This window comes from Antennarius striatus, chromosome 2, assembly GCF_040054535.1.
Source record: "Antennarius striatus isolate MH-2024 chromosome 2, ASM4005453v1, whole genome shotgun sequence".
Classification (NCBI taxonomy): domain Eukaryota; kingdom Metazoa; phylum Chordata; class Actinopteri; order Lophiiformes; family Antennariidae; genus Antennarius; species Antennarius striatus.
Window position 1 is genome coordinate 11,057,915 of NC_090777.1, and position 26,849 is coordinate 11,084,763.

Below are 26,849 nucleotides of genomic sequence, written 5' to 3' on the forward strand. Positions count from 1 at the left end.
TCCTGCACCAACATGTCCACTGAGGTCTGCACCAATGACAACTCTCTCACTTCTAGGTATGCTCTGCATCGCCTCATCAAAGTCCAACCAGAATTTTTCCTCCTTCGCCAGCTCACATCCTACCTGTGGAGCATATCCACTAACAACATTGAACATCACACCTTTGATTTCTAGCTTCAGATTCATCACTCTATCTGACACTCTTTTTACCTCCAAGACAATCCTAACAAACTCCTCCTTCAAGATAACTCCTACTCCATTTCTCTTCCTATCTACACCATGATAGAAGAACTTGAACCCTGGTCATAAACGTCTAGCCTTGCTACCTTTCCACCTTGTCTCCTGGACACACAGTATGTCTACCTTCCTCCATAATGTCAACCAACTCTCTACCTTTTCCTGTCATAGTTCCAACATTCAACGTCCCTACTCTCAGTCCTATACTCTTGGTGTTCCTCTACTCTCTCTCCCTCTTCCCCCTCTCCTTCTTCGACCAACAGTAGTTCAATTTCCACCGGCACCCTGTAGGTGATCAGCACTGATGGCGGTCGTTGTTAACCTAGGCTTGGACCGATCCGGTATGGAAGTTATAGGTTTGATTCGCATGTTTGATTTGGCAAAAGTTTTACATTGGATGCCCTTCCTGACACAACCCTCTGTATTTATCCGGGCTTGGGACTGCCACAATAAGACACTGGCTTGTGCCCTCTTGCGGCTACTTTAAATACATTAATATACAGTGTATACATAATATATAATATTGCATCTACCTTCTTATTTTCATCTTTCATGCCTGTTACTTGAAAGATTCAGTTTTCTAGAAACAATAATATTCAGTGCTATGAAAATTCAAAATTCAAATTAAAAAAACATGTATTTGTCCTCAAGGGTCATTTTATTATTCATTATCTCTAAATTTGCTAAGTCTTAACTGTTTCCAGTATTACTGGAAAAACTCAGCCGTCTGGGAACAGGTGACACACCCGTGCAGCTCGTCTAATGATCTCAGAAGGAAAAATCGCCTCCACTGTTGAACTACATCCGTACTGCGGCCTTTATAAAGTAACGTCAAACAGGTAAAGCTGGAGCTTACATCGAGCCAGTAACCAGACAGTAAACCTAAAGATGCAAGTACATACTGGAAAAACGTCCAAAAAGTGTGACAAGTGAGTACCGACATTTTTATGAGACGACAAATAACAAAACCGAAGTCGCTGATAATAAGCGAACCTGGCAACATTGACAACAAGCGCTCCAAAACCACGAGCTTGTTTGCTGGCCGTTCATTGGTCCGTCTGGACTCACTCGCAGATCGACTCTAGTCCAGTCACAGGCGGAAAGCGGAAGGAGCGTGCGCCCCACCTTGTTTCGGTCACGTGACGTTAGCTTAGGAAGATGGTGGAAGTTTCTTCCTCCTTTCGCTTCTTCCACGATCGAAACCCAAACATCCTGTAAACCGAGGGCTCGGTGTTCACTGAAACGGTACTGTTTTTATTTAGCAGTCTCCCCACAGATCCAGGTAAGCGACAGAGGCCAGTAGGACGATTTGTAGTCACCAGTAGCATTTGTCTTTAATTAAGCCTCTGGACTTTGGGATTTCCACTCAGCCATGATGATGACACGAGCTAGTGGGCTAGCATGTAGCGGGGCTGTCAACCCGGTGGCCAGTTGACATTCAACACGTAGTCAGCAGCTGTTGTGACCGCAGCAGTGCTGCACATAAACATGCAGCTCAACAGCAGTGCAGTTTAAGTTAGTGGGTAACCAGGACATATTGCTCTTGACTATACAGCTAACCCTAGTTAGCGTAGCTCCTAGCTCCTTGTTGGTTTGGATTATGTGCTAACATTTGACATGTGCTTTGACCTCACACACGAAAGGGAATTAGTGTTAGAGGAACGATGTTTTACTGACAGACAGACAGCTGTGGTCTGTGGTCTTTAACGATTACTGCCGCACACCCAGTCTACTGCAGTCGGAGTTCACTTTGAATTGCTTTGACCCAGCTGCGTAAACTCAGTGCGAAAACACTACACCCAACTCCATCATAGCACCTGGTCGTTTGCTCTTAAGTCTCTGTAAAGCTACATCCTTGTAACACAAAATGGAGACTGTCCGAAAACATTAATGGTGCGTCCTTTATACGACTTATCGAACATTACAAACATAATAATGGTAATCGTCTGAATATAAGGAATGTTCATTGGTGTCAACAGTGAGCCGGTCGCGTCAAGGATTTTGCAGATAAACGCACAAACATCCGCCTCAGACCGCTTTGGGTTTTCGTCTTGAAATATGATTGTAGTCGTGTCAGAGGAGCAGAGCACATTGGGGGTTTTTTTTTTAATCGGGTTTGCTTGTCATCTCTCTGACTTTGGTGTGGTGGTGTGTCCTCCTCTGACACTGTTAGGCTGATGAAGCACTGCTAGATGTTCTCTCATCTTGGTGGAATGATCGAGTGAATGATCTGCTTTGCTCTTGTGTGACTTGTTCAAAAATAACCCCCGACAGCTCTGAATGAAACAATTCATGTGTGATTTTCATCAACCTATCCAGGTTCTGGTCACTATATGTAAGGAAATCATTAAATTCCCTTGTAAATTAAATTACTAATACTTCATTCTTTTAAATGATATATTATTTAAATATCAAATTCGTGTTATATAACCTCATCGAGAAAATCCTCTTGCAAGGCCTGCATTTACAATTAATTATTGACAGTAGCAGCCGACAAAGTGAAAGTTAAACCTGGACCATTTATAATTGAGTGATGCATCAAAGTAACGAACCAGAATCTATCAAAGATCACAGGACTTTATTTTTGTGTACGTTTCTTCTTGTTTTTTCTGTTTCTACCAGCATCAGAATCAGACTGAACATGCCTGTCAAATCACACTCTGAAACCCATTGACAGTGTTGGCTGTATAGTTTACCATGTCTTTGTTAAATGTTGCTCAAAACTGACAGAAGTGGATCGGGGATAAATGTTCAATGACCCAAACTTTAATAACTCAGTAGCTGAGGGCTCTGGACTTTCAAACCACACGGGGGTCTGTGTATGCCTTACATTTATCTTTGTTGGGATTGACCCATCCTCGTATTTTATCATCTGGTGAAATTAAAATGTGAGCTATGTGTTCTATCCATTGTATGTGTGCAGGGGCCTGTCCAGTGAATCAAGGTCTCACAGAGGTGCTACCGGTGGTAACCTTGCTATGTTGCAACAAACTTCATTCCGCATTCATGTGCTAACTTTGGCAAAATATGCACATTTATATTACATTCAAACTAGAATATGTGAAAGTCAGCCTCAGGTACCAGTGTCGGGTTCTTTAGGCTGAATGCAGGTGCAATCTTTGTTTTCTGATGTCAAGTTTTATAGGTACTTGTGCGTCAGTTGCAGTTAGGTGTATTTTGTCCTCAGACAGAGAACAGGAGCAAGCACAGGATATTTTTTGGTGTTTCGTCAATTTAAAGCAGAAGTTAAATGATGAATCTATCATTTTTATGTGTGGATTTTCAGTCAACGTCTCCTACTTTGTTAAATCATGATGAGTGTCACATCATATGATTATTTGTCAAGAAAGTCAGAAGCTTATTTAACTCAATGCTTTTGAGTGTACAGTCAGCGTATTCTCTCATTTTGTTTTTTAATATAAATGTCAACGGTACATAATTCTCATAATACACAAATAACCCAGGCAGGCAGTTGAGAAAGCTGCAAATGAAACAGCTGTGGTGGGGGTGGAAACACAATGAGAAGACTGCCTACAGCGTCAAGGTTCAGGGCCTCACGGAAACTTATTTTTCTTGTTCTGGGAGTAAAGGGAGGTAAAAACTGATTTATGCTTTCAGCAGAAGTAAAGAAGTGAACGTGACGGATAAACACTGTAATCAGAGACACAAGTTCATGTATAGGATGCACTTTGAAGTCATTGAAACACAACAGAAATACTTTAATTTTCGTTCATGTCAACAACATCGAGAATGATTTCCTGTGTAGTAAAACAGTAGGAAAACATCAGACATGGTTGGGATCCGCTGATAAAGGCTTCAGAATTCACCATAATTAGGGATTATGAATTTTTACATCTTGAAACCGTATATGCTAATTCATCACACAGTGTTGACTGCAACTCGGAGGAACACTGTCCTTATATCAACATCTGCAATCTGACAAAATGAAACAAAGTAGCACATTTAATATTGGCAGTGGTTAAGAGGTTGTTTTTTTCTCAGTTCCTTTTTATTGTGGGTGAAATGTATTTGGTGCACATGATGTTGAAACTGCAGCAATGAGAAACCTTGTTTTGTCACCGCGACAGTGATGTGTTGTCTGTGTCATAGGCCACCATTGCAGCCCTATGTCATGGCCAGTGGAGTCACCAGGTCAGGTACATCTAATGGTTACCCTATGAAGGCTCAGCTGCAGATCATTGGTAAGGCTCATGCTCTTTTGTTTCTTGTGTGTTTAGCATGTGTTTGGCCATTGTTGCTCAAAGGTAAAACACCTATGTTCTTACAGACATGAAAATAAGAGTGTTCATAATATCAGATAAATGAATTACATCTTCTTTCAGCTGCTTTGGTTCGTAACTATTGGTGCTATGCTTTTTGTCACTGTCATTATTTGGACGTTTATATAAAGTAGAGACATCTGTATTGTTGTTTATAACTCATTTGCTTTTTTGCTTTATCACATTTTGCACAGGCTGTAATTCATCTTGTAAAACCCAGACATCATGTTTCCCCACTCTGCTTTTTATTCGAAAGTTTGTTATACACAGTTTCCCTATTCCTGAAACATTGCTTCCTTTGCACAAACATGACTGACCGCCTGCTGCATGGGTTCCTTCTCTTTATCTACCTGTTTTAGTGCTATCAGCAAAACTAAAAGAGAACAAGAAAAACTGGTTTGGTCCCAGTCCATATGTTGAAGTGACGGTCGACGGTCAGTCCAAGAAAACGGAGAAATGCAACAACACTCACAGCCCCAAATGGAAGCAGCCGCTCACTGTGTGAGTCAAAGTCTTTCCTGGATTTCCACACCAATATCACTTTTAACATTCTGATAGAAATGTGGTGTTCTTTCCCGGCTAGACTTGTCTTGTAGTATTCACACTGACTGTCTGCTGGGATGTGCTACAGTGTGTATAGATATTATCTCACAGGCCAGTTGCTCAGCATTTACAGAAACTTAACCTAATTATTAGTTGTTCTTATTGCGTTTCATGTCCCCGGGCTGGTATTCCAGGAAGTTCAAAACAACCTTGTTATTTACAAAAGCCTCTTTTCTCAGATTTGACTCCAACACAAATTTTATTGTAAGGTTCACTTCTGGGTGATTAAAAGAACCTACCAGCAGCCTGGACTTTTTGCTGCAATGTGGTATTAGTACTTGTTGAACTACAAATTTTCGCATCACATTTGTGTAGTTAATGTAGGTGTGGATAAATAACAGCAGGTTTAGTCTTAATGTTTGAATTAAGTTGCTTATCTTGTTATCACAAGATTATGAGAAAGCATGCAAAGGCATAAGACAGGTAGAAATCGCATCACTAGTGCTGAGGAAAGTGGTTTAACGCAGTTTTCTTAAGAATTAAGTGACTCATGAAAAGAAGAATTTGTTATTTGGCCATTAATGTTTATCCTGAAACAGAACTGCTGATGTAACTTTTGGCACAAGAAAAATACCTACGAAAACTTTCCCAACCTTAAGAAGTTTCAATTAGGAATGAAAAATAGACTTTGTTATGATTGTATAAAATTGCTGCTGTAACATACAGTCTTGATCAAGCTGTCTTGCCTGCAGCGGTCGTCTTTCACAATGAGTCACTGGGACTGGGTTTTCCTTGTGGTGTAACTCTTAACTTCAGTATCAAGGTGTGTACAATTTAAAGGAACAGATATGCTATCTCTCAAAAGGTTAGCATGTAAAAGGAAAATGCCGCATATTTGTGAGAGAATGTATCTGGTTCAGTTACAGGAAGCCGGTTCCTAAACATGTGCGCTACACTGGTAGACTCCCTGCAGTCTGACATAATCACACTTCAGATGTCCTCTTAATTTTAGCTTGTCCTCAGTCTTCGGCTGGGCACAGTGACGTTCTGAATATAGAGTTCATCTACAATTTCCTTTGGACCTGTGGGAACAGTGTGTTATTATGTAACAAGTGTTTACTATGGGATGCAATCGGATCTGCGCCCCTGTGTCAACAGATGCTTTTTCTGAGGGCAAGTGAGAGTGCTAAGTTAAACAGATTTCATAATGGTGGCTGTAGGCACCCGTTATCACTGAATAGCCACTGAGTTTTACTGTCTTTTGCTACTCACGCTGCTGCAGGATGATGGACTTTTAACTACCGGCTGGTATCGCTTTATTTCATCTAGCAAAGTGGCTTTATGAGAATAACCTCCAAGCTCTGTTGGATTGCTACGTGAGAAGAATCTGTTTTAAGTTAATTTCTTGTCCGTATTGCTATCAGGAGGCCTGCCTTGTTTCACAATTTCATTTAATCTTCCAATCATTTTTGTGGCTTCTAGCGCCGTGGTTACAGATTGCAGTCAACTGAACACCCCACCCTTATAGTGGCCATCAATAATGTTGCCTCTGCAGCCATTTTTTGATTTATTCCCTCTTGGTTACTGTAAAAGGATGACAGTGGACCAGCTGCTTTTGTAGTTGGAAGATGTTTGTTCTAAGGCAACAAAGGACCATAATGCTTCATTTAAATTGGTTACACACCGAGGAAAAACATTAAACCCAATTTTTCTCCCTAGGTCTTTTACATGTCTGTAAAATTGATCACCTGGACATTATGCTACATTTACCTTTCATATTTTTTAAATTGTTACAGAAAAGTAAAGGTTAAACCAAAGTAGTGCTTTGTAAATAATTTCAAAAAGTGTTTGATGATGGGATGTGAAGTCCTGAGCTTAGACACCAGGGGTCTTTCAGAAATCAGATCCTCATTGGAAGACAGTATGGTATTACTCTTCATCTCAGAAGAAGCACTGTGCTGCAATTTTCCAAAACAAGTGTTGTCTCTACAGGATTGTGACTCCATTCAGCAAAGTGGTGTTTCGTGTGTGGAGCCACCAGACCCTGAAGTCAGACGTGCTGTTGGGTATGGCCGCGCTGGAAGTCAGCGACACACTCAAGTCCAATGACATGAAAAGTGAGTGAATTATTCAAACAGAGCTGCTGTTCTTTATTTTTTATTTATTTATGTATTTATTGTTCTGGTTTGTTCCAAGCTAGTAATTCTCTTCTTAACTATTCATAATAACACAAGCCTACTGCCTCAGAATTTCCTCATTGGCTGAGTCTTACTAGTGCTAATTTTTGTTTTGACTCTGTGGCTGCAACTTGAATTGCAACTCATTCATTGATGGGATGGATTTACGATTGGCTTCTGGCCCAATAGTGAAGTTTTAATATTATTACAGAAACTACTTTTCACAAGATCTTATCAACACATACGCATTCTCACATACAGATAACTGGAGAACTTTTAGGTATTTGATATATTTAAGTTAAATGGAACTGTTCATATAATTAACAGTCATTGGAACTGATCAGGACAACTTAACTTTATGCTCGTGAAGCATGAAGCCATTAGGTTGATTCTGCTCCAATAAATACCTCTGCTTCAGACATCATCCCTCAGAGCTCCTTGCCTCAGTGCTGACGCCTGAGAGATCTAGGTACAAGAGAAGGGCTGAGTCTTACCCTGCCAAATTTGGATTATGCACAAAATGACTTGTAGATTTGAAAGTATTTTGAAGTTGTCATAAATTAATGATTGTTTACATCACAGAAAATGTAGAAAATACAGTTTTCCACTTTGAGAATTACATATAAAATGCTGGTTTGACTTCAGGGGAGTGAAGTTGAGTGGCATCCCATTCTTAAACCATAGGATTTAATATGATGTTGGTCTACCCTTTGCAGCTTTAACAGCTTCTATTCTTCTTGTAAAACTTTCCACAATGTTTAGGAATGTGTTTTGTGGGAAATTTGACCATTTTTCTGAAAGGGCATTTCTTGTTGGACAAGAAGGCCTAGTTTGCAGTTTCTGCTATCTCTGTTAAAGGATTGAGGTCAGGACTCTGTGCAGGCCAGTGAAGTTCTTTGATGCTAAATTCATCCACGTCTTTTTGGACCTTGCATGCAGTCATGTAGGAACAGGAAGGTGTAATCTCCAACTTATTCCCACAAAGTTGGGAGCATGATTGCCCAGAATGGCTTGGTATGTGGAAGGATTCAGAGTTTCTTTCAATGAAACCAACACTCCCACACAGTAATCCCTCCCTCCACCAAACTTTACACTTCGCACATTGTAGTCAGACAAGTATCGTGCTCCTGGCCACCCGGATCCATCCAAGATTACCAAATGAAGAAGCATAATTTGTCGCCCCACTGTTCTAGAGTCCAGTGCTTTACAACGCTGCATCTGACAGTTTGCATTGTGTTACCCTTACCTTAACCCTAATCCTACCCCTTTGTGGTTGAGTTGCCGTTGTTCCTACTCACTTACACTTTGTTGTAGTTCTAACAGTTGACTGGGATATTTAGTAAGGAAAAAATTTCACAACTGGGCTTTATAGGGGCCATCCCATCACTGTTACTGTTACCATGCTGGAATTCACCAGTGGTGGTCGGTCAGGGCCAGCAAGGCCGTCTCTGCTGGTCTAACATAACCAGAAATTATGACATGTATGATAAAAGTTAATTATATTTTAATGCATTTTCTTTTAAATATATATATTCAAATATGTGTATAAATATATAATTATACATTGGGATATGACATAAGCCAACACTGGGTCATTGTTCTATTTTTAGGTAAGAGAGGTTTTATCCAATCAGAATTCAGCTAGCTTGTGTTGCCAGGTTGAATGAAATCTGCCCAGGACCTTCAGAATCTAGAATGTAGGTCTCCCTGCACTGTGAGTGTAAGAGAACCTAAAGTGAACAGACGGATGCGACAGCCAATCAGATCACGAGTTGGCAACACTAAGGCCTTCTAGCTGGCCTCACGTTCACCTGACATGTACATGTCCTGTGATTGGCTACTCAGTCTGAGAAGACGGCGCTATGCAGACGCACATTTGAAGAGAAGCTCTAGTGAGAGGAGGGTCCAATCCCTGAAGAAGCTAACCTTTTCTAGCTAACCTGTTCTAGCTAATCTGAACTAGCTAATCTGAACTAGCTAATCTGAACTAGTTAACCTGTTCTAGCTAGTGGAGTGTTCTTGTGGAAAGAAAGGAGAATGGATTTTGTGTTTAAATAAGCTGTTTGAACAGCTGTTTCTGTGAGTACAAGCATTTCATTTACATAAGTTTTCATATTTAATGTTCTTGTAATTAAATTTCATTTATATCAAATCAATTGTAACAAAATAAAATGACAAATACACACAAAAAAAGTCTTGCTCTTCTGCGATGCGTGTAAATAATGTGGCACACTTGCGCAGCTGTGTGTTTGTAGTGGAAATTCACAAAGAGACTTGTTTCCCTGCTTGAAAATAGCCCGTTTTATACCTGGTAGAGGTGATGAAACATCTGGTAGTGTGTTAATGTATGTCTGTATTTTGTTTCTCTAGCTGTGGTGTCATAAATGATGGTCATTTCAGTTGGTTTTGTTGTGACATGTGGAGTTCTTCTGTGTGAGTGACAATAAAAGGAGTGGGGCAGACGCCAGTTTTTGTCCCATTTGAGAGAAGTTGTAAACACCTCAATCCTAAATGCTACACAGGTGGTAGTGGTGGGAGCATCTTATAGTATTATGGGTTGTATTTATTCATGTTTGATTAAAGAGAACATCACTGAAGGCCTAGGTGTGAAATGCACAGCCTGCCACTGGAATTCACTGACCTCCTAAATGCGCCCTATTCTTCCACAAATGTTTGTAGAAATAATCTGTACCAAGGTGCTTCTTTTAATCCACTGGTGGACATGGAAGTGGAACGCATGAAATCAATGATTTGATTAGCTGAGCTAATACTTCTCTCACTGTTTTTCACTGACTCTTGCTTCTTTGTATTGTTTATCTCAATCTAGTTTGTGAGGTAGTGAAGACCTTACAGCTGTGTGCAGACAGAGACCAGACTGACATCGTGGGAGACCTGTCCGTCTGCCTGGATGGAATGACTGTTGACCCTGAGATGTTCGCCACCACTGAAGCCAACCATCATAGTGAGTATTGCTGAAGAAGTGCTGCCTGTAAGGATTTGTTGTTTAGTGTCAATCAAAGTATTAAAGTCCAGTAATTTCTGCCTCATTCATGTTGTGAATTTTTGCTTCAGGTAAATCAAATGGAGAATCACAAGCAAACGGGGATCATGTCATACGGTAAAGCGTTTATTTCCCTTCTGGTTAAAGTTCACATCTCTTGTTTCTATATTTTCTACTGTAATATTAAACATCATCAACTGTTTTCTTTCAGACGCAGCCGAGACAGCTCTCCAGCCGTTGATGGTGTAGATTACAGGTCTTCTCCCAGTGGCCGGAGATCAATAATCAGCACAGGGTCTCCATCAGTATCTGCAGGTTCGAAGCCTCTCCGACCACCCAGGCCCTCGAGACCACCACCTCCAACCCCTCGCAGACCCACTTCTTCACCAGGTCAGACATTTACTGAACAAATCCAATCTGATCTGTTCCAGACACTTTACAACAAAGTCTGAAGTCAAAGGTCTAGTCAAAATTGTCCTAAAGGCTAAATTTCTCAGTTGAGTTTAGCCAACATGGAGTGTGCATACTCTGAATTACAGTTTTTGTGCTATAAACTCAGCCCACCTTGATTACCACATTTGCGTCTTGCCACACTTCATTTGCAATCAAACTCTCTTATCTCATTGTTTCCTCAGCATCCTGCAGCAATGGTTCTGGCCCAGCCAATGGCAGTGATAGTCAGTCAGGTGCTGATACTCCGGTGCGAACATTGGCCTCTGGCCCCTCCCCGTCCCCAGCCCCAGACTCAAGCCCATCAGTCGGCTCAGACAGGAGCCCGGCCTCCACCTCTGGAACTGCTGCTGCTGCAACCCGACAACCAACCAACAGTGTCACTCCTGCTGCTCCTCCCAGGGTCCCCGTAGTCAACTCTGGACCATTGCCCCCTGGGTCAGCTCTCATTTTGTGTTCATTGCAAAAACAGTCAGCTTTTGCATGTTTACAGTGGTTGACTGCAGTATAAGTAGAGCTGTTTGAAGTCATCTTTTTGAAAACATTCCTGGCAATTTGCAACCTTTGCTGTGGGATGACTCATGTGAGCTGCTTTAAATTCATAATGTGTAATTGCCTGTTGAACTCAGTTTTATTGCTGTTGTTTTATTACCCAGGTGGGAGCAGAGGGTGGATCAGAATGGCAGGTTGTACTTTGTCGATCATGTGGAAAAAAGAACAACGTGGGAACGCCCTGAACCCCTTCCTCCGGGGTAAAAGCTTTCCCCTTTGTCTTATCAGACACAGACACAGTTTTTGTTTCAGATATCATGGTATAATTGTACATTTTGATTAGACTGCAAACATAAAGCTGCGTTCATTTTTGAGACACTTTTACTTTAACATATTTACAAAAACCATCAAACCTCATTAAATACACCAAAGTGATTCATTCAGTTGTCACACAACAAAACTAGTAAGGGTGGTTTGATCACAGGAACAATACGAGCTAATTAGCAGTAGGAGAAAGTACAAGGCCAGTTTGTATAATGTTACCAGCTCTTGGATGTTAGCTGAGTCTCATGGAGCTCGAATAGCGATGGTGAATGTGGAGAATAAAATTTAAATTTGGTTTCCCTGATCAACTAGCCTGAAAAGGGAGACGTTTCAAACATGACATTGTGTTTGAGATCATTGTATCAGCACAGAAGCATATATTTGACTCCAAAAATAAATAAAACGACCCTCAAAAGATGTCATTTTATTTTTATATTGTTTTACTTTAATGTGGTTACATTTCCCTATTTTTTCGTTTTAGTTTAGTACAACTAAAGTAAATACTTAAACAAAATCAGACTGATTCCTCAGTGTTTCATTTAGCTGTAGAAAAAGATCCTGCAAATAGAATAAGAGATGTTTGAAATCCAGTCTTTGGTTTGTCTGTAGCTGGGAGCGTCGCGTCGACCAGATTGGACGGGTCTACTTTGTCGATCACATCACACGAACCACCACATGGCAGCGCCCCACGGTGGAGACTGTGCGTAACTACGAGCAGTGGCAACACCAGCGCAGTCAGCTGCAGGGCGCCATGCAGCAGTTCAACCAGAGGTTCATTTTCGGGGTGAGTCTTCCTCTCTGCAATGTGATGCTTTTGCCTGGTGCAGTCGTCTGGCTGTCCGGTGTGTGGAAACACAAGTGAGATCTCCTTGAGAAACTGAGCATCAAAGGTGTGTTTTTTTTGTGGTCTTTTTTAAACCTTTTCCTACTTGTAAACTGAGATTTGAATGCATCAACCGACATCAGTCTTCAGTCACAGTTAAAAGACAGCTTAAGTTAAATTTCACTCAAATATTTACTGCTGTATTTTTGTGACATTAATAGCCAATTGGATGGAAGATGTCGCTTTTGTTTGTCTCTACATTTGTTTGTAAAACACATTTTTGATTTTTATGAATTATTTTGTCTGCTGTGCAGCAACAAGATCAGGCTTCAGCCACGCAGAATAAGGATTATGATCCCCTTGGGCCTCTGCCGCATGGATGGGGTAAGACTTTTAAGCTCATTTTATTCCACTGTGCTAGTCTGTTAAAATGCTCCAGGTCATTTTAGACAATGAAGTAAGAAGAACCACAAACCACACTATAGTGTAATACACAACACAATGACATATAACAGAGAATAGAGACTTGAAATAAGGTGCTTGTTTATTCAGTATGAAAACTGCACGTCACCGACCTGATGACAGCACAAACCTCCTTCCCACTCTCCTTAGCTAGCCTCCTGTGTTATCGCCCAATTTAATATAGAGCTCTGGTGGTATGTCCAAGAAAAAACACACAAACGTGACTATTTTTTTACCTTGAAGTGAAAAAACAACAAAACCTTTTAGATGATCTATTGCATTTCATTGAAAGTGATTTTTACATTCAAGCTCAAGTACATGCATTGAGGCCACTGCGAGTGGTACATGTTGTAAATTCAAATTGCACACTTGACCAGCGGACATTGTGTCCTGACTGAACCATTAATAAATCATTTCTGTTTGTCCTCAGAGAAGAGAACAGACACAAATGGCAGAGTTTATTTTGTCCATCACTCAACGCGCACAACCCAGTGGGAGGACCCGAGAACACAAGGGTCAGTTTGTGTGTCCAGAGTCAAATTGTGTTTGCTGCATCTTTGTAGGCTGAAGTAATTCATCATTCAATGTTGATATGCTTTCTTTTTTTTAGGTTGTTGAATGAGAAGCCGCTTCCGGAGGGCTGGGAGATGAGGTTCACTGTGGATGGTATTCCCTACTTCGTAGATCACAACAGGAGAACGACCACATACATTGACCCCCGCACTGGAAAATCCTCCCTGTATGTCCACATTTTTGTCTCTACTTCCACAAAAACTTGAGACTTCAAAGTCAGAGAACAGTATTGACTTGTCAAGTGACACCCGATCTTTATTGACCATGGGTCGGTAACTCACCTGCTATCTTCAGCTTCCATTCTGTCTTTGGCACAGATCAGAAAGCTGATTCATGATAATTGCTTGCAACTGTTGGAAAAACCAGTTTGTTGAATGTTAAGAATGTGACAGTGTGAACTGACAGTATCAGGTAACTAAATAGTTTCTCACATGACGTCTTTACACAGAGTAGAACCTCTCCTGGGGTCAGGCCTCACCTGGACAGCTTTTTACACACGTTACAGTAAAAAGTATCAAGCTGAAGCAGTGCTGAGCGCAGTGCACAGCCTTGTGTGGCTGCAAGAACGACACAGCCTAAAACTTTATTATCTCACCTGTCCAGACTGACTTGACTCAAGAGCTTTAAACTAGCACATAAATAGATGGTGACGTGATGTTCTTTGCTGATGTGAAACATAGAGAATGCAGGTTGTCCTCATTGCTGTTCCCACAATTAATTTCTTCATCAAAGTAGCAAATGGCATAAAACACGACTTCAGATTATTTTACCGTTGTGATGAGTGGTGGTAAATAGTCAGGGCTCATTATTCTGCTGTAGAGAGCCAAAGCAGACATTGAACACCTTTGGGAGGAATTTCAAAATGGGTAAATAATGCATGAAAAATACAACAGATACTAGTTTCAGATAACAAAGTAAGGCATTCTATTAAAAATATATTGGCCTGGAATAATATGAGATTTTAAAACATTAAGAACCTTTAAACTTTTCTTTTCTCCCTTAGGGAAAACGGACCTCAGATCACCTACGTTCGAGACTTCAAGGCTAAAGTCCAATACTTCAGGTTCTGGTGCCAGGTAGGGCTCCGATTATTCAGTTTGACAGGTTGCAGTATGCTGCCTATATGCTATGTGTACGCTGGGTTCAAAGGAACTTTGACAGAACTTTGAATGTGTCTTGTGGTGTCCATGCTGAAAGTAAATTTACTTAATACTTCTGAATTATTTTCCCCTTTTTTCCAGCAACTCTCAATGCCTCAGCACATCAAGATCACAGTAACCAGAAAAACTTTGTTTGAGGACTCCTTCCAGCAGGTAGTGACCTCCAGTATCTGAGAAGACTTCCTTTGGTTTCTGGAAAATGAGCCTCACCTCCTCTGCCTCTGGCTGAAGTCAACATTTCTAGAGCAATATAACTATTTAATTATTTACTAATTGCATATTAATTGCAGATCTTTAAAAGTCTAAACGTGTTTTAAACAGTGCAAACCTGTTATGTATATACAGTGCGCCCTCGTTACTCGCAGTAAATGCATTCCAGGAACCACACGTGAATAACAAATTTCGCGATATAGCGAAGAACTATTTATCTTATTATTTACGGTAATTTAAACGTTTATGAACCCTCCCCATACTGTATTACCTTTTCCCACACTCTTACCGACTGTTTAAAGTACTTTTGTGTCTCGTGGAAGTGTGCTGAGCTACGATACTCACGGAACGTAGCGCGCTTCCGGATGCCGTCAGCCAGTAGATATCACATGACCACATACCAAGAAGTCGCGAGTGTTGATGCACGAATACGCAAGGGCGCGCTGTACTTGTTTTAACAGCAGTTACACATGAAGGACAGATACTCTGAGGAAGGTTATGTTGTACCACAGATTTTATTTCTCTTTGTCTCTGTTTCAGATAATGAGCTTCAATGCACAAGACTTGCGAAGAAGAGTATGGATCATCTTCCCTGGAGAAGAAGGTCTCGACTATGGAGGTGTCGCCAGGTAAGCCACTGCTGGAGGGGATTCTCTTGTACCACAAGAGTATCACCTCCTAAGCGCATCATTCTGGTTAGATTTAGTGACATTATATAAAAATATACCGCACATCTGTTCCTGTTTTTAGCTGACATGATAAACACCCACCCTGATGATGGAGAAATCTCTGATATCTTTATTCTGGCAGATTACCTGATGAATTATACATTGTATGTCGTTTAAATAAATCTGTACTAAATGGAATGTTTCCTGCCCTGCATTTTGTTTTTGTGTTGTCCTTTCTGAACAGAGAATGGTTTTTCCTCCTATCCCACGAGGTTTTGAACCCCATGTACTGCCTGTTCGAATATGCCGGGAAAGATAACTACTGTCTCCAGATTAACCCGGCTTCCTACATCAACCCAGACCACCTCAAGTATTTCAAGTTCATAGGACGCTTCATTGCCATGGTTAGTCTTTTTCAAAAGTGTAGATTTATATTTATTAGCGATGCCATGAAGAAAATAGAGCAGATATATAGTACAGAATATGTTGAACTTCACATTGTTAATTACATGTAATAAAGCTGTATTGAAGCAACAAGTGTTTCTGTCCCTCAGGCTCTGTTCCACAGCAAGTTCATCGACACTGGTTTCTCACTGCCGTTTTACAAACGCATCTTGAACAAGCCGCTTGCCCTAAAGGACCTGGAGTCTGTGGACCCAGAGTTCTACAACTCCCTCATGTGGATCAAGTAAGTGCAAAGAGCGTGGTAAAATGTAGACCGCCCTCATTCTGTTTGCATTTTACCACATCTGGTAATTTGAGTTCAAGTCAGTTTTGAGTTTAACTCACTGGCTGCCAGCGCTTTGTACCAATTGTCCTCCTCATTAAGCTAAATTTCACAATTACAAGCCTGATTGTCACTGACAAGCTCTACCAAACCGTTCCCCAACCCTCACCTTTGAAAACATCATTGACGGCGATAGATGTCATCGGCAGGCAGTTATTTAATAATGATGGTCTTGGCTGGACTTCAGTGAGAGGAGGCCCATTCAGAACCTCAGCAGCGACATGCATCATGTATTCCTCCACACCAAAACTACCAGCTGAACAACAGATTCCATTGAGCGTGGTGGAGGTCATGTGATCATCTGTTTTTGTACGTCTTTTTTTTAAAGAATATATCAAAAAGCTACAAAAAGACGACCTGAATAACAGACTTATGACGAGTCAGATTAACTTTAAGTCCAATCCAAATGCAAACCCAAATCAAACATTGTTTAGTCAACAAATATTTTTAATGTGTGAATTTGAACTTTGTAGTTACTTGTTAGCCATTGGCAGTGAGTCCAGGCTGAATTAATGATGTACTGTGTTGTAATCTTTGCCCTGCTTTATTTATGACACTTCAAGGGATAATGACATCGAGGAGTGTGGGCTAGAGATGTTCTTCTCTGTGGATAAAGAGATCCTGGGAGAAATCACAACTCAGGATCTAAAACCAGGAGGAGGAGACATCCAGGTCACCGAGAAGAACAAGGAGGAATACATTCGGTTGGTTCTGTGCAGCTGTGATTCAACCATTTCATATATTATCCTTTAGATTCTATACGCAATTATTCATCAAAGTAGATTTTGTTTGTTATTGTGTAGTATATCCGTCTTAAAGTTGGGGTGTATGTGCCTCTGTTTGCAGGCTGGTAGCTGAGTGGAGGCTGTCCAGAGGAGTGGAGGAGCAAACACAGGCTTTCTTTGAAGGCTTCAATGAGGTCCTTCCCCAGCAGTACCTGCAGTACTTTGATGCTAAAGAACTTGAGGTACCCTGAAACGATTTATACAGTGGTAGATCTGACTTATGTGTAAATTAAGGTAGAAAGATTAAATAGATGTAGATAGATAGATGGATATAGTTATCCCAAACTGGGAAATTTAATCAGCTACCCTCATGGGTAGCTTATTACACAAACAGCTTTTCTTGATGAGGGAATTATTCATTCCATTTTATTTATGAATTAAAACAATGTGTATGCAACTTATGTATTGCTACAGGTGATGCTGTGTGGTATGCAGGAGATCGACCTCACAGACTGGCAAAGAAACACCATCTACAGACACTACACACGAAACAGCAAACAGATCATCTGGTTTTGGCAGGTCGGTGTCGGAGCAGCCAGTTCAGAATGTTACACTGAAGCCCCATTCAGTTCTAATGTGACACGGTTTCAATTACTGAGGTCCAAAACAACGGGATGTGTTTGAACTGTGAAATTTCACGTCAGTCCTTTATCAGCTTATTAATTGATTTCATTTTTTAATGGTGTGAAAGCATTGCCATCACAAAGTGATGATGCAGTCACAGCTTTAGGTTGGATCATTTATTCTGAACGCAGAGCGAGGGGAAAAAAAATGATAATCTCTTGCACAGACTGAGAGGTGACTCACTAATGAGACATTTCCCACGCCTAGTCATTCTGCAGCAACCATTTACTGCCATGATCCTCGCTGGAAGCCAAACAGCTGTGAAAAGTTTTTAATCGCACCCCATTTTTTCATGTTATTTGTTCTGCAAAGAAATATAATTTTATAACTAATATTTCAAGGAAGATAATGAAAAGCATGTTGTGTAGGGTGTCCAGCAGGCAGAAGAAAAAATGAATTTTTACCTTCTTGTGTTTCAATCCTGCAGTTTATAAAGGAGATGGACAATGAGAAGAGGATGAGGCTGCTTCAGTTTGTCACCGGTACCTGTCGTCTGCCAGTAGGAGGATTCGCTGACCTCATGGGTAAAAATAACAGTAGAAACATGTTTCCTGTCATCTGCTTGTTCGGTACTCACCATAGGACAGACAGGTAGTCCTCAAGATACGAACATCCGGCTAACCAACATTTGTAGGCACAAGCAGCCAGACGCCCACATATCCGACTACTGCAGTTAGTCGAATATGGGGATATGCCGGAACCCTGCCGAGCAGCACCACTGAGTACGCACACCTCCAACACTCGTCTCCCCCATCTTGTTCTTGTACGTGTCTCTATCAGCATCTCAGCGCTACAGGTTTGGTACCCCCTAGGATACTTGTCCATTTATCATGGATGATAAAGCAAAGGCTAGTGCTAGTGGGATTGGCAAAAACCATAAGGCAAGTCATGAATAGTGGTGGTGGCGACGATCTCTCCGATGTCAACTCTGCCTCTCACCGACACTAGCTCCTCTCTCCTCCTTTTCCCAAAGGTAGACTAAATGCTAGAGCACGGTACAGCGAATCATCAGCATCAACAGCTGACTCCAGCTGTTGTCGTTGGATTTGCTTCAAAAACTGGTGGAGAGTTCCTTGAAGTGTTTTCTTCTCCTTCTCCTCAAGGATTAAATTATAAGGAGCAAAGTCTTACCGTAAACTAAATTCACAAAAATTGCATGAATCATAAGTGATGCTCATTGATACATACTGGAACTAAACGTATGTATTTTAATGATATATGATTTTATTGTTATTTATTGTACAGTAACAGATTATGTGATTTAATGGTGTTATACTGATTTTACGATTCCAATATATGGCTTCAGATGTAAAGTTGAGTAAATGACGTAAACTTGATTTTTTTTTTCCATGTGTTCCGTACAATCGAGATCAACAACACTAAATGACATATACTTGTATTTTATTTCATTTGTACTGGGCCATGGGCCATTAGATCACAGGCGGCACATAACATTTGAATTTTTCTTTTTTATTATTATCAGTCTAAACATATTTTGTAAAGTGACTTCTGTGCACACAGAAGTCACTTTACAGACAAAGTCATGCGTCAGTGCTTCTTGACAGTTTTGGTCATGTGACAATTCACCAGCGATTGTTTATTGTCTGTTGATGTCTGCTTTTGACATAAGACCACTGCAGTGATTTATTATTGGAGTACAACTGTCCAGGTGTCATTAACAATTATTGAAGAAATGAAGGCCGGTCCGTGAAAATATTGTCTTAGATGAAACTGGTCCGTGGTGCAGAAGAGGTAGGGGACCACTGATTTAAATAACCTCAAATGGCGATTATAGATATGAAATTTAATAAATGATTTAAGAACAGTTCAGCTTGTGAACAACCTCTTAGAACCAATATTGTTCATATGTTGAGGACTACCTCTATTTATGTCTGTAGTTGTCTGAGATCAAAACATTCCTAAATATCTGAAAGTATGTCTGAAAATGTATTAGAATTTGCTGTGGTAGCTAAAACATTATTATTTGTCAGAAGGTGGCGTAGGTTGTGTGTTAAATGAATCGCGGTATTTCTAGACCTTACTGAGATACGTTTTGCTTTACAGGAAGCAATGGTGCTCAGAAGTTCTGTATCGAAAAGGTTGGGAAGGAGAACTGGCTTCCCAGAAGTCACACATGGTGAGTTCATCCCAGCTACCACACAACCAGATACAGATTTTACACTCTTGAAGTTGACAAACCTGTGCCCAGTCACTGGAGGTAGGTGTTGTGTTTCCTTCTGTAGACAGGTGTGTTTGCTTTTCTAAATGTTGGGATGAGGAATATCGTCCTAACCACATAGAAAATGTTGTTTTTCATCAATGAAATCAGTTTGTGACGCAGTCATTTTATTTTCTCAGCTTCAACAGACTGGACCTGCCACCCTACAAGAGCTACGAGCAGCTGAAGGAAAAGCTGATGTTTGCCATCGAGGAGACCGAAGGTTTCGGACAGGAGTGAGACAACCCAGAGAAGTTTAAATGGTGGCTGAAGGAGTCGAAAGTCGACCAGTTTTCAAATCAGGGAGCTTCTACAGAAACAGGAAGGTGTTTTGTGTGGCAGAGCTGATGCTGACACACACACGCACCGGAGTGGTACTTGTTTGTGTGTTTGTGAGACTGTACTTTCAAATATTGGCAGAGGAGCTTTGATTTGTATCTACCATGTGCATCATGCTCACAGCAGGCCTCTCAGTGCTTGATTTTTCTGTGAACATTATTATTCTTTTAAACCAAAGCACAGAGCTGCTCCTGTGTCTCGGAATGTTCGGCTGATCATATGGGGAACCTGAACTCAGCCTCTGACATCAGTTTCATGGGTCAGCAGTATCGTTCTCTCCCCGCACATAACCCTGTAATAACAGGCAACAAGGAGATTGCAGGCTCCAAGGTGTCTTATCAAAGTGTCTTCGACTGCTTGATTTGTGTTTTCTCAGTTGCTCTGCACTAAAGAATCTAGAAAATGACAGTGTATTATACGTCATATCCGTCTGTCTATCCCAGTGTGGTCTGCATCTTTCATGATTAGCAGCAAACAGTAAAGCATGGCAGTAGAAGATGATAGCTTGCATTTGATGAATTTATAGAATGAAACTTAAGTAAGAGAATCTCGGTGCTACAAGAGGGGTGGGGGAGGGGGGGCATGCCTACTAGTAGCAAAGAAATCAGATTTTTTATTCCTGGTTCTATTTGATCTCTGACTAACTCGGTGATAAGTGTTATCACCTCCATTATTTATAGTGGTGGGAAATGTGCAAGAACTCAGCAGAACTTATGCCTACCCTAGTTTTATAGGGTTGTAGTTGGAACACTGTGATGTGACATTGAACGTGATCAAAGTATTTTTGGGAGAAGTTGTTCATCTCAATGTAAGCTTTAAATACATAGTGTATCTTCCTCCTTTTTAATGGTTAATGATCTTGTTTAAAATAAAGATCCTGATCCCTTGAACTAAATATTATATTTTCAGTGAACTTGTGAAGAAGAAAAAAAAACACACCAATTCAGTACAAGTCAGAAAAATACAATTTTAACACTTTTCTTTCCCCACAGCAGTTGACACCAATGAAAAATGACTTGGCTATCATTATTTCACTTTATATTGTCAAAATTCTTCTGATGTCCTTAATGGGTATATATTTGACACACAATGAGCTCATGCATGTAGAGGGTTTTCTGTTTTATGTTGTGCTCAGTATGCAATTATGGATACACAACTTTCACTGTGTGTTGCTCATGGATCCTGTGCACCAAGAAACATCCAAATGCAACCAACTTGTGAAGACACATTCGTTTCCTAAACCAAGGAGGTGTTATTTCATCTGTTTGCTGTTTGTGGAAAATGTTTTTTCTCAGATTTCCATAATATTTTGTGGGGAGATGGAATGGGGAAGGAGTGGTAAGATTTGGATTCAGATCCAGATCATGGTGTAAGTCTAGCAGTCTAGTATTGATCAACACTGGATAGTGTGGTTGCTGATGTTTGAGTGTGCTTATGAAATAAATAATTATATTCTGAAAACATATATGTAGTTGCTAGGAAACACTGGATGTCAGTGTTAGTCTGGAACAGTGACACTTTAATAATTTCCCTCCATGGTCTTTCCTGGATGGATGTAGGGCGTGCGTGTGTGCGTGCGCTTGTGTGTGTGTGTGTGCGTGTGTGTGTGTGTGTGTACAGCTGGTATTTGGTGTTAGCCTTCAGGTAGCCTTATTTCAACCCTCAGGCATTTATCAGCCGGCCCATCATGTGGGTTTAATTGTCACGTATGTTTTATGCTGAGGACTCGGGCACTGATCTTCAGATAAGCAGACTTAGTTTCATCAAGTCCTGTCAAGAAACTTCACCAGTAAGGGAAAGCTAAAGTACTTATCTGGAAACTCATGGCTTGTGTCAACGGCTGACCATGACTTCAGTTTGGAAAACAATTACTGACAGAAAACTGATGCAAAATCATGAATGTATCATGATGTAAAGTTGCCTATGTAGTTTTGCCTCAGCTGTTCCCCCAATGCAGAGTGTTTTTTAAATCTTCTCCTGGGTAAATGTGGGAAAAATCCAGCAGATGTGTATATATCATAAATCACTGCCTTTCCATGTAAACTAAAACTAAGCCACTGTTATGCTCCTGTACATGAAAAGATGTAAATGGTGTCAATAACACATTTTCTTTTGTAAAAGAAAGATTTTAATAAGAGGTTTTCGGTGACACTATATTTTCTTTCCCCTAATTAATATCTGATGTACATGTGTAATGTGTAAAGATGTGTAATATAGAAATTGTCACCTTAATAAATTAAGTTCAAAATATGTGTTTGTTCTTTAGATAGGGCCACATGAAAAACACACAACCACTCACAGTTTGATAGAGCCAGAAGATGATTGAGGTGAGCCTCAAACCAAAGTAAATGAACAGCTCCCAGACTGTGACGAATAAAAACATTAAATCTATAAATTTTTTAGAATAAAAGTCCTGCCTTGCAGTGTGTCCAGGGTTTACCGTGCCTCTCACTTGTAGTCGTCAGACCCGTGACCAGATTTATAAGTAATAAACATGTTTTCACAAAAAGTACATGCAGTTTGAGCTTACGGCAGCCAAGCATTATTTAAGGGTATGGGGGAATTGGATGTGTCCTACTGCCCCCTCAAAATCTACTGTATTTTATTTAAAGTTGATGACTAATAAATAATATGCCCATTTCACAAAGCAGGTTTAGTGGAAAACCTGGATACGTGCGGCGCTCCGTTCAGTTTATTTCTATTTGCAAACGGCAGTTTTCTATACAATGTGGGAGATGCTCAGCCTTGAAACTTTTACTCTGGTTTTTCTATTACGCTGGAGATAAACCCATCAGAATTATCGAAGAGTTCCACAGGATTGCAGGTGAATGATGTAGAAATCTGATAAATTAATTTGAAATTATATTCTCTTAATGACATTGTGCTGCATCCTCACAATCAGATCAGTAACTTATATTTCTTTGAGTATTTCCCAATGTAATTGGCTGCATAGATGGAACCCAAATTCCCATTATACCCATCAAGGTACATGTAGACCGACTACTGTTTCAACACGTTAAAGACTGCATCACAGATAAATTAACATCTGTCCAGATCATGTGTGACGTTGCAGACTACATTTCTGATGTGGAGACAAAATGGTCTCGGCCGTTTCCTGACTTACGGATGTATGATGAGTCCTACCTGAGCAGCAGGCTATAATGTGGTCAGTAACCTAAAGATTTACACAATAATTCACTTGTCTCCATTGTTTAATCCACTCTAATGAATCCACTATACATCACAGGAGAGTTTGATGATTTTTTGCTGGGGGACACAGGTTACCCATGCCAACCGAGGTTGCTGACCCTTTATTCTAACCCAGACACTCAAAAGAACTTCAACTGGGTTCACTGCAGGACGAGTCTGGGTGGAGATGACCATAGGCCTGCTGAAAGCCCATTACCACTGCCAATGTCACCTCAGGATAATTCCTGCTATCCAGGATTTCAGAGCAGTGACAGACACCATCAGCCAGAATCATTTCAGAGTCACCATCACCGCCACAGCGGGCAATAAAAACATAGTTGGGACCCTTCTGCTACTGTCCAGCCATGCTCTGTTAAAAAAGGATGAGAAGGTGTTAATACTTCAGCGGATAATAAATGTCACACTGTATTGCACCAGAATGTTAAGCAATGGGAAGAGATCAATCAGTAACATAAAATATTAGACCAGCTTTCTTTTCTTCAATTTCTTAACAATTTATTTTTCTTTTTATCAATTAGTAACTTCAAGCAGTTCTGAGCAGGACAAAGCCACAGAAATTGATGTAACAACTGAAGCAGTTATGGCTATTACTGTATCGAGGAAACCCTGCAAACGAGATACACGTCAGCTCTTGATTTCACTTCTTAGATAATATCGGTATACACAATGGTATGAATGTCCTACTCAACTGTTTTTGTAACATGCATATGCTAATTTACTGTTTTATTTACATAACCTTTAAAATTTAAATATATTTCCTTATTTAACATAACTTGATATAGATGAGAGCACATTTATGTGCATTACAAGAGCAATATGTTGGCGATAACTCAACAGTCAAACGTCCACTTCATATTTACTGTACAATATCAAACATAATGAGGATGAGGAGGATCCTTAATGAGATGATGCAGGTGTCTGACCTGTGTGAACAATGGTTTTATACTTCATTCTCAGCTGCTGACATGTGCGCTTCTCCCCCTGCTGGATTGCACCGAAATAGAATAAATTAATAGACTATTATTCAAGCCGTTTACCTACGTAATTTTACCGAGAGTGCAACATCCATCCGTCCGTCCGTCCGTCCGTCCGTCCATCCATCCATCCATCCATCCATCCATCCATCTTCTTCCGCTTATCCAGGGTCGGGTCGCGGGGGCAGCAGCTTAAGCAGGGAAGCCCAGACTTCCCTCTCCCTAGCCACTCCATCCAGCTCCTTTGGGAGAATCCCAAGGCGTTCCCAGGCCAGCCGGGAGACATAGTCTCTCCAACGTGTCCTGGGTCGTCCCCGGGGCCTCCTCCCGGTAGGACGTGCTCGGAACACCTCACCAGGGAGGCGTCCAGGAGGCATCCTAACCAGATGCCCGAGCCACCTCATCTGGCTCCTCTCGATGCGGAGGAGCAGCCGCTCAACTCTGAGTCGCTCCCGGATGACCGAACTTCTCACCCTATCTCTAAGGGAGAGCCCGGACACCCTGCGGAGGAAACTCATTTCGGCCGCTTGTATCCGGGATGTCATTCTTTTGGTCACGACCCACAGCTCGTGACCATAGGTGAGGGCAGGAACGTAGATCGACCGGTAAATCGAGAGTTTTGCCTTTCGGCTCAGCTCCTTCTTCACCACGATGGACCGATACAGAGTCCGCATCACTGCAGACGCTGCACCGATCCGCCTGTCGATCTCCCGTTACGTCGTACCCTCACTCGTGAATGAGACCCTGAGATACTTGAACTCTTCCACTTGGGGCAGGATCTCATCCCCAACCCGGAGAGGGCACTCCACCCTTTTTCGACTGAGGACCATGGTCTCAGATTTGAAGGTGCTGATTCTCATCCCAACCGATTCACACTCAGCTGCGAACCGCTCCAGTGAGAGTTGGAGATCACGGCTTGATGAAGCCAACAGCACCACGTCGTCTGCAAAAAGCAGAGACGCAATACTGGGGCCACCAAACCGGACACCCTCAACGCCTTGGCTGCGAGTGCAACAGACTATGTTTAAACTTACGCATTGACTTGAGCAACAATTCACTCTCATGCCATCTCCCACTTATTTGCAGCTGTAACGCTGCAAGTGCTCTTTCTTCTGAAAATGCCCTCAGAGTCTTCATATGCATAAATTGAAATCTATACTTCAACTGCCGTGAAGTGATACGGAACGCATTTACCATGTCCGTCATGGTAAATCATCGAATTGGGGCTCCACTGATGATGACTTTTTTTTAGAGTTGTTGCGCCTGTTAAACTGCAGGTCAACTTACTCTGGGTTAACAACACTAACCCTGAAATCGTTTGTGAAAAAGAAATCCCTGGTTTTTCAAGTTCAGAGTAAGTCAATCGAGTTACACAGGTTTACTTCAGGGTATGTTAACCCTGCCTTCGTGAAACGGGCCCATTGTGTGATACAGCTTGTGTGAAACAGAGACAACTGGACAAAAAGAAACAGATGGACAGCAGGAGAGAGCTAAATAATGACAAACACATAGACTTTTGATCAGTCTAGTGGTTTCTGTCAGCTCAACATCCTAAAGGTTTCCAATATCCTGTACCAGAACATTGATGTTGGCTGAATACGCAAGCTCAGCAGCCACAGGTAGACCAAATCGAGAATGAAGACCTTAGCAATTGTTTGGCCAGGAGCATAAAACTTTTATGTAAACAATAAATCAGTCAGCACTGGCAAACAAGAACACACACAACACACAACCTTCCTGACCACACGCCTTCCGTCCACATGACAACGCAGATATCCGGAACGAAAACGCAACTTTTTGAAAACGCTGGCCGAGGTGGATTTTAAAAAAAACACTGGGTCTGTGTTGTCGTGTGGACGGTGTATCCGCAACTTTTTAAAAACTCTGACATCTTGCCTGCGACAAAAACCTCTGTGATGTCATATTTATGTGTGTTGTGACAACAAAACACGGAGGATTCCTATTGGATAAAATTTGACTCAATACTGCCACCACATGGTTTGGCATGCTTATAGCCGTCTTCGAAAACACACTGGTGCGTTTACGTGTGGACGGAGATTTTTTTGAAAACGCTGTCGTGTGGACGCAAATCATTTTCAATGCGTTTTTAAAAAGTTGCGTTTTCAAAAAAATCTGTCATCGTGTGGACGGGGCCTTAATGATGGTTTTCAATGAATTGAGACCCCGCCCAAGTGAAAAATACTGTCTCGCAATTGCAGACATGTTTTCCACGTGGATTGAAGGCTTTCTTGTGAAATAGAGTTTTACCAGTGGTAAAAGCACTGTTGACTGAAATAATTTCTCCCTGGGAGTCCCACATAAGTTCCCTCGTGACATTGATACACAGTTGGTCAATGATGACATCTTGCAACTCTTCGACCAACTTCAAAACACACTGCAGCTACCACCCTCAATCTGGTTCAGCTGAGGAAGGACAAAATGGTACACTAAAAGCCAAAGTGGTCAAATGTTGTGAAGAAACATATTTATCATGGATCAAACGTCTGTCTGT

General features: G+C 41.1%; 1 protein-coding gene across 2 annotated transcripts; it reads left to right on the forward strand.

Annotated features, from left to right (window-relative positions):
- Positions 1–1,382: 1,382 nt before the first annotated feature.
- On the forward strand, positions 1,383–22,395 carry itchb (itchy E3 ubiquitin protein ligase b). Of its 2 annotated transcripts, none has more exons than XM_068334160.1 (24): positions 1,383–1,519; positions 4,348–4,439; positions 4,877–5,018; positions 7,053–7,177; positions 10,065–10,199; positions 10,310–10,355; positions 10,450–10,628; positions 10,874–11,126; positions 11,345–11,440; positions 12,114–12,288; positions 12,642–12,711; positions 13,220–13,304; positions 13,400–13,528; positions 14,366–14,438; positions 14,604–14,675; positions 15,273–15,361; positions 15,645–15,804; positions 15,955–16,088; positions 16,751–16,891; positions 17,034–17,154; positions 17,387–17,491; positions 18,024–18,120; positions 19,661–19,733; positions 19,955–22,395. In XM_068334160.1, the coding sequence occupies exons 2-24, from the start codon at positions 4,370–4,372 to the stop codon at positions 20,052–20,054; spliced, it is 2,670 nt and encodes an 889-aa protein (XP_068190261.1). In that variant the 5' UTR covers positions 1,383–1,519; positions 4,348–4,369; the 3' UTR covers positions 20,055–22,395. The 2 variants fall into 2 exon arrangements, with proteins under 2 accessions (XP_068190261.1, XP_068190269.1); XM_068334168.1 differs by having other exon boundaries at positions 1,383–1,482.
- The last annotated feature ends 4,454 nt before the right edge of the window (positions 22,396–26,849 follow it).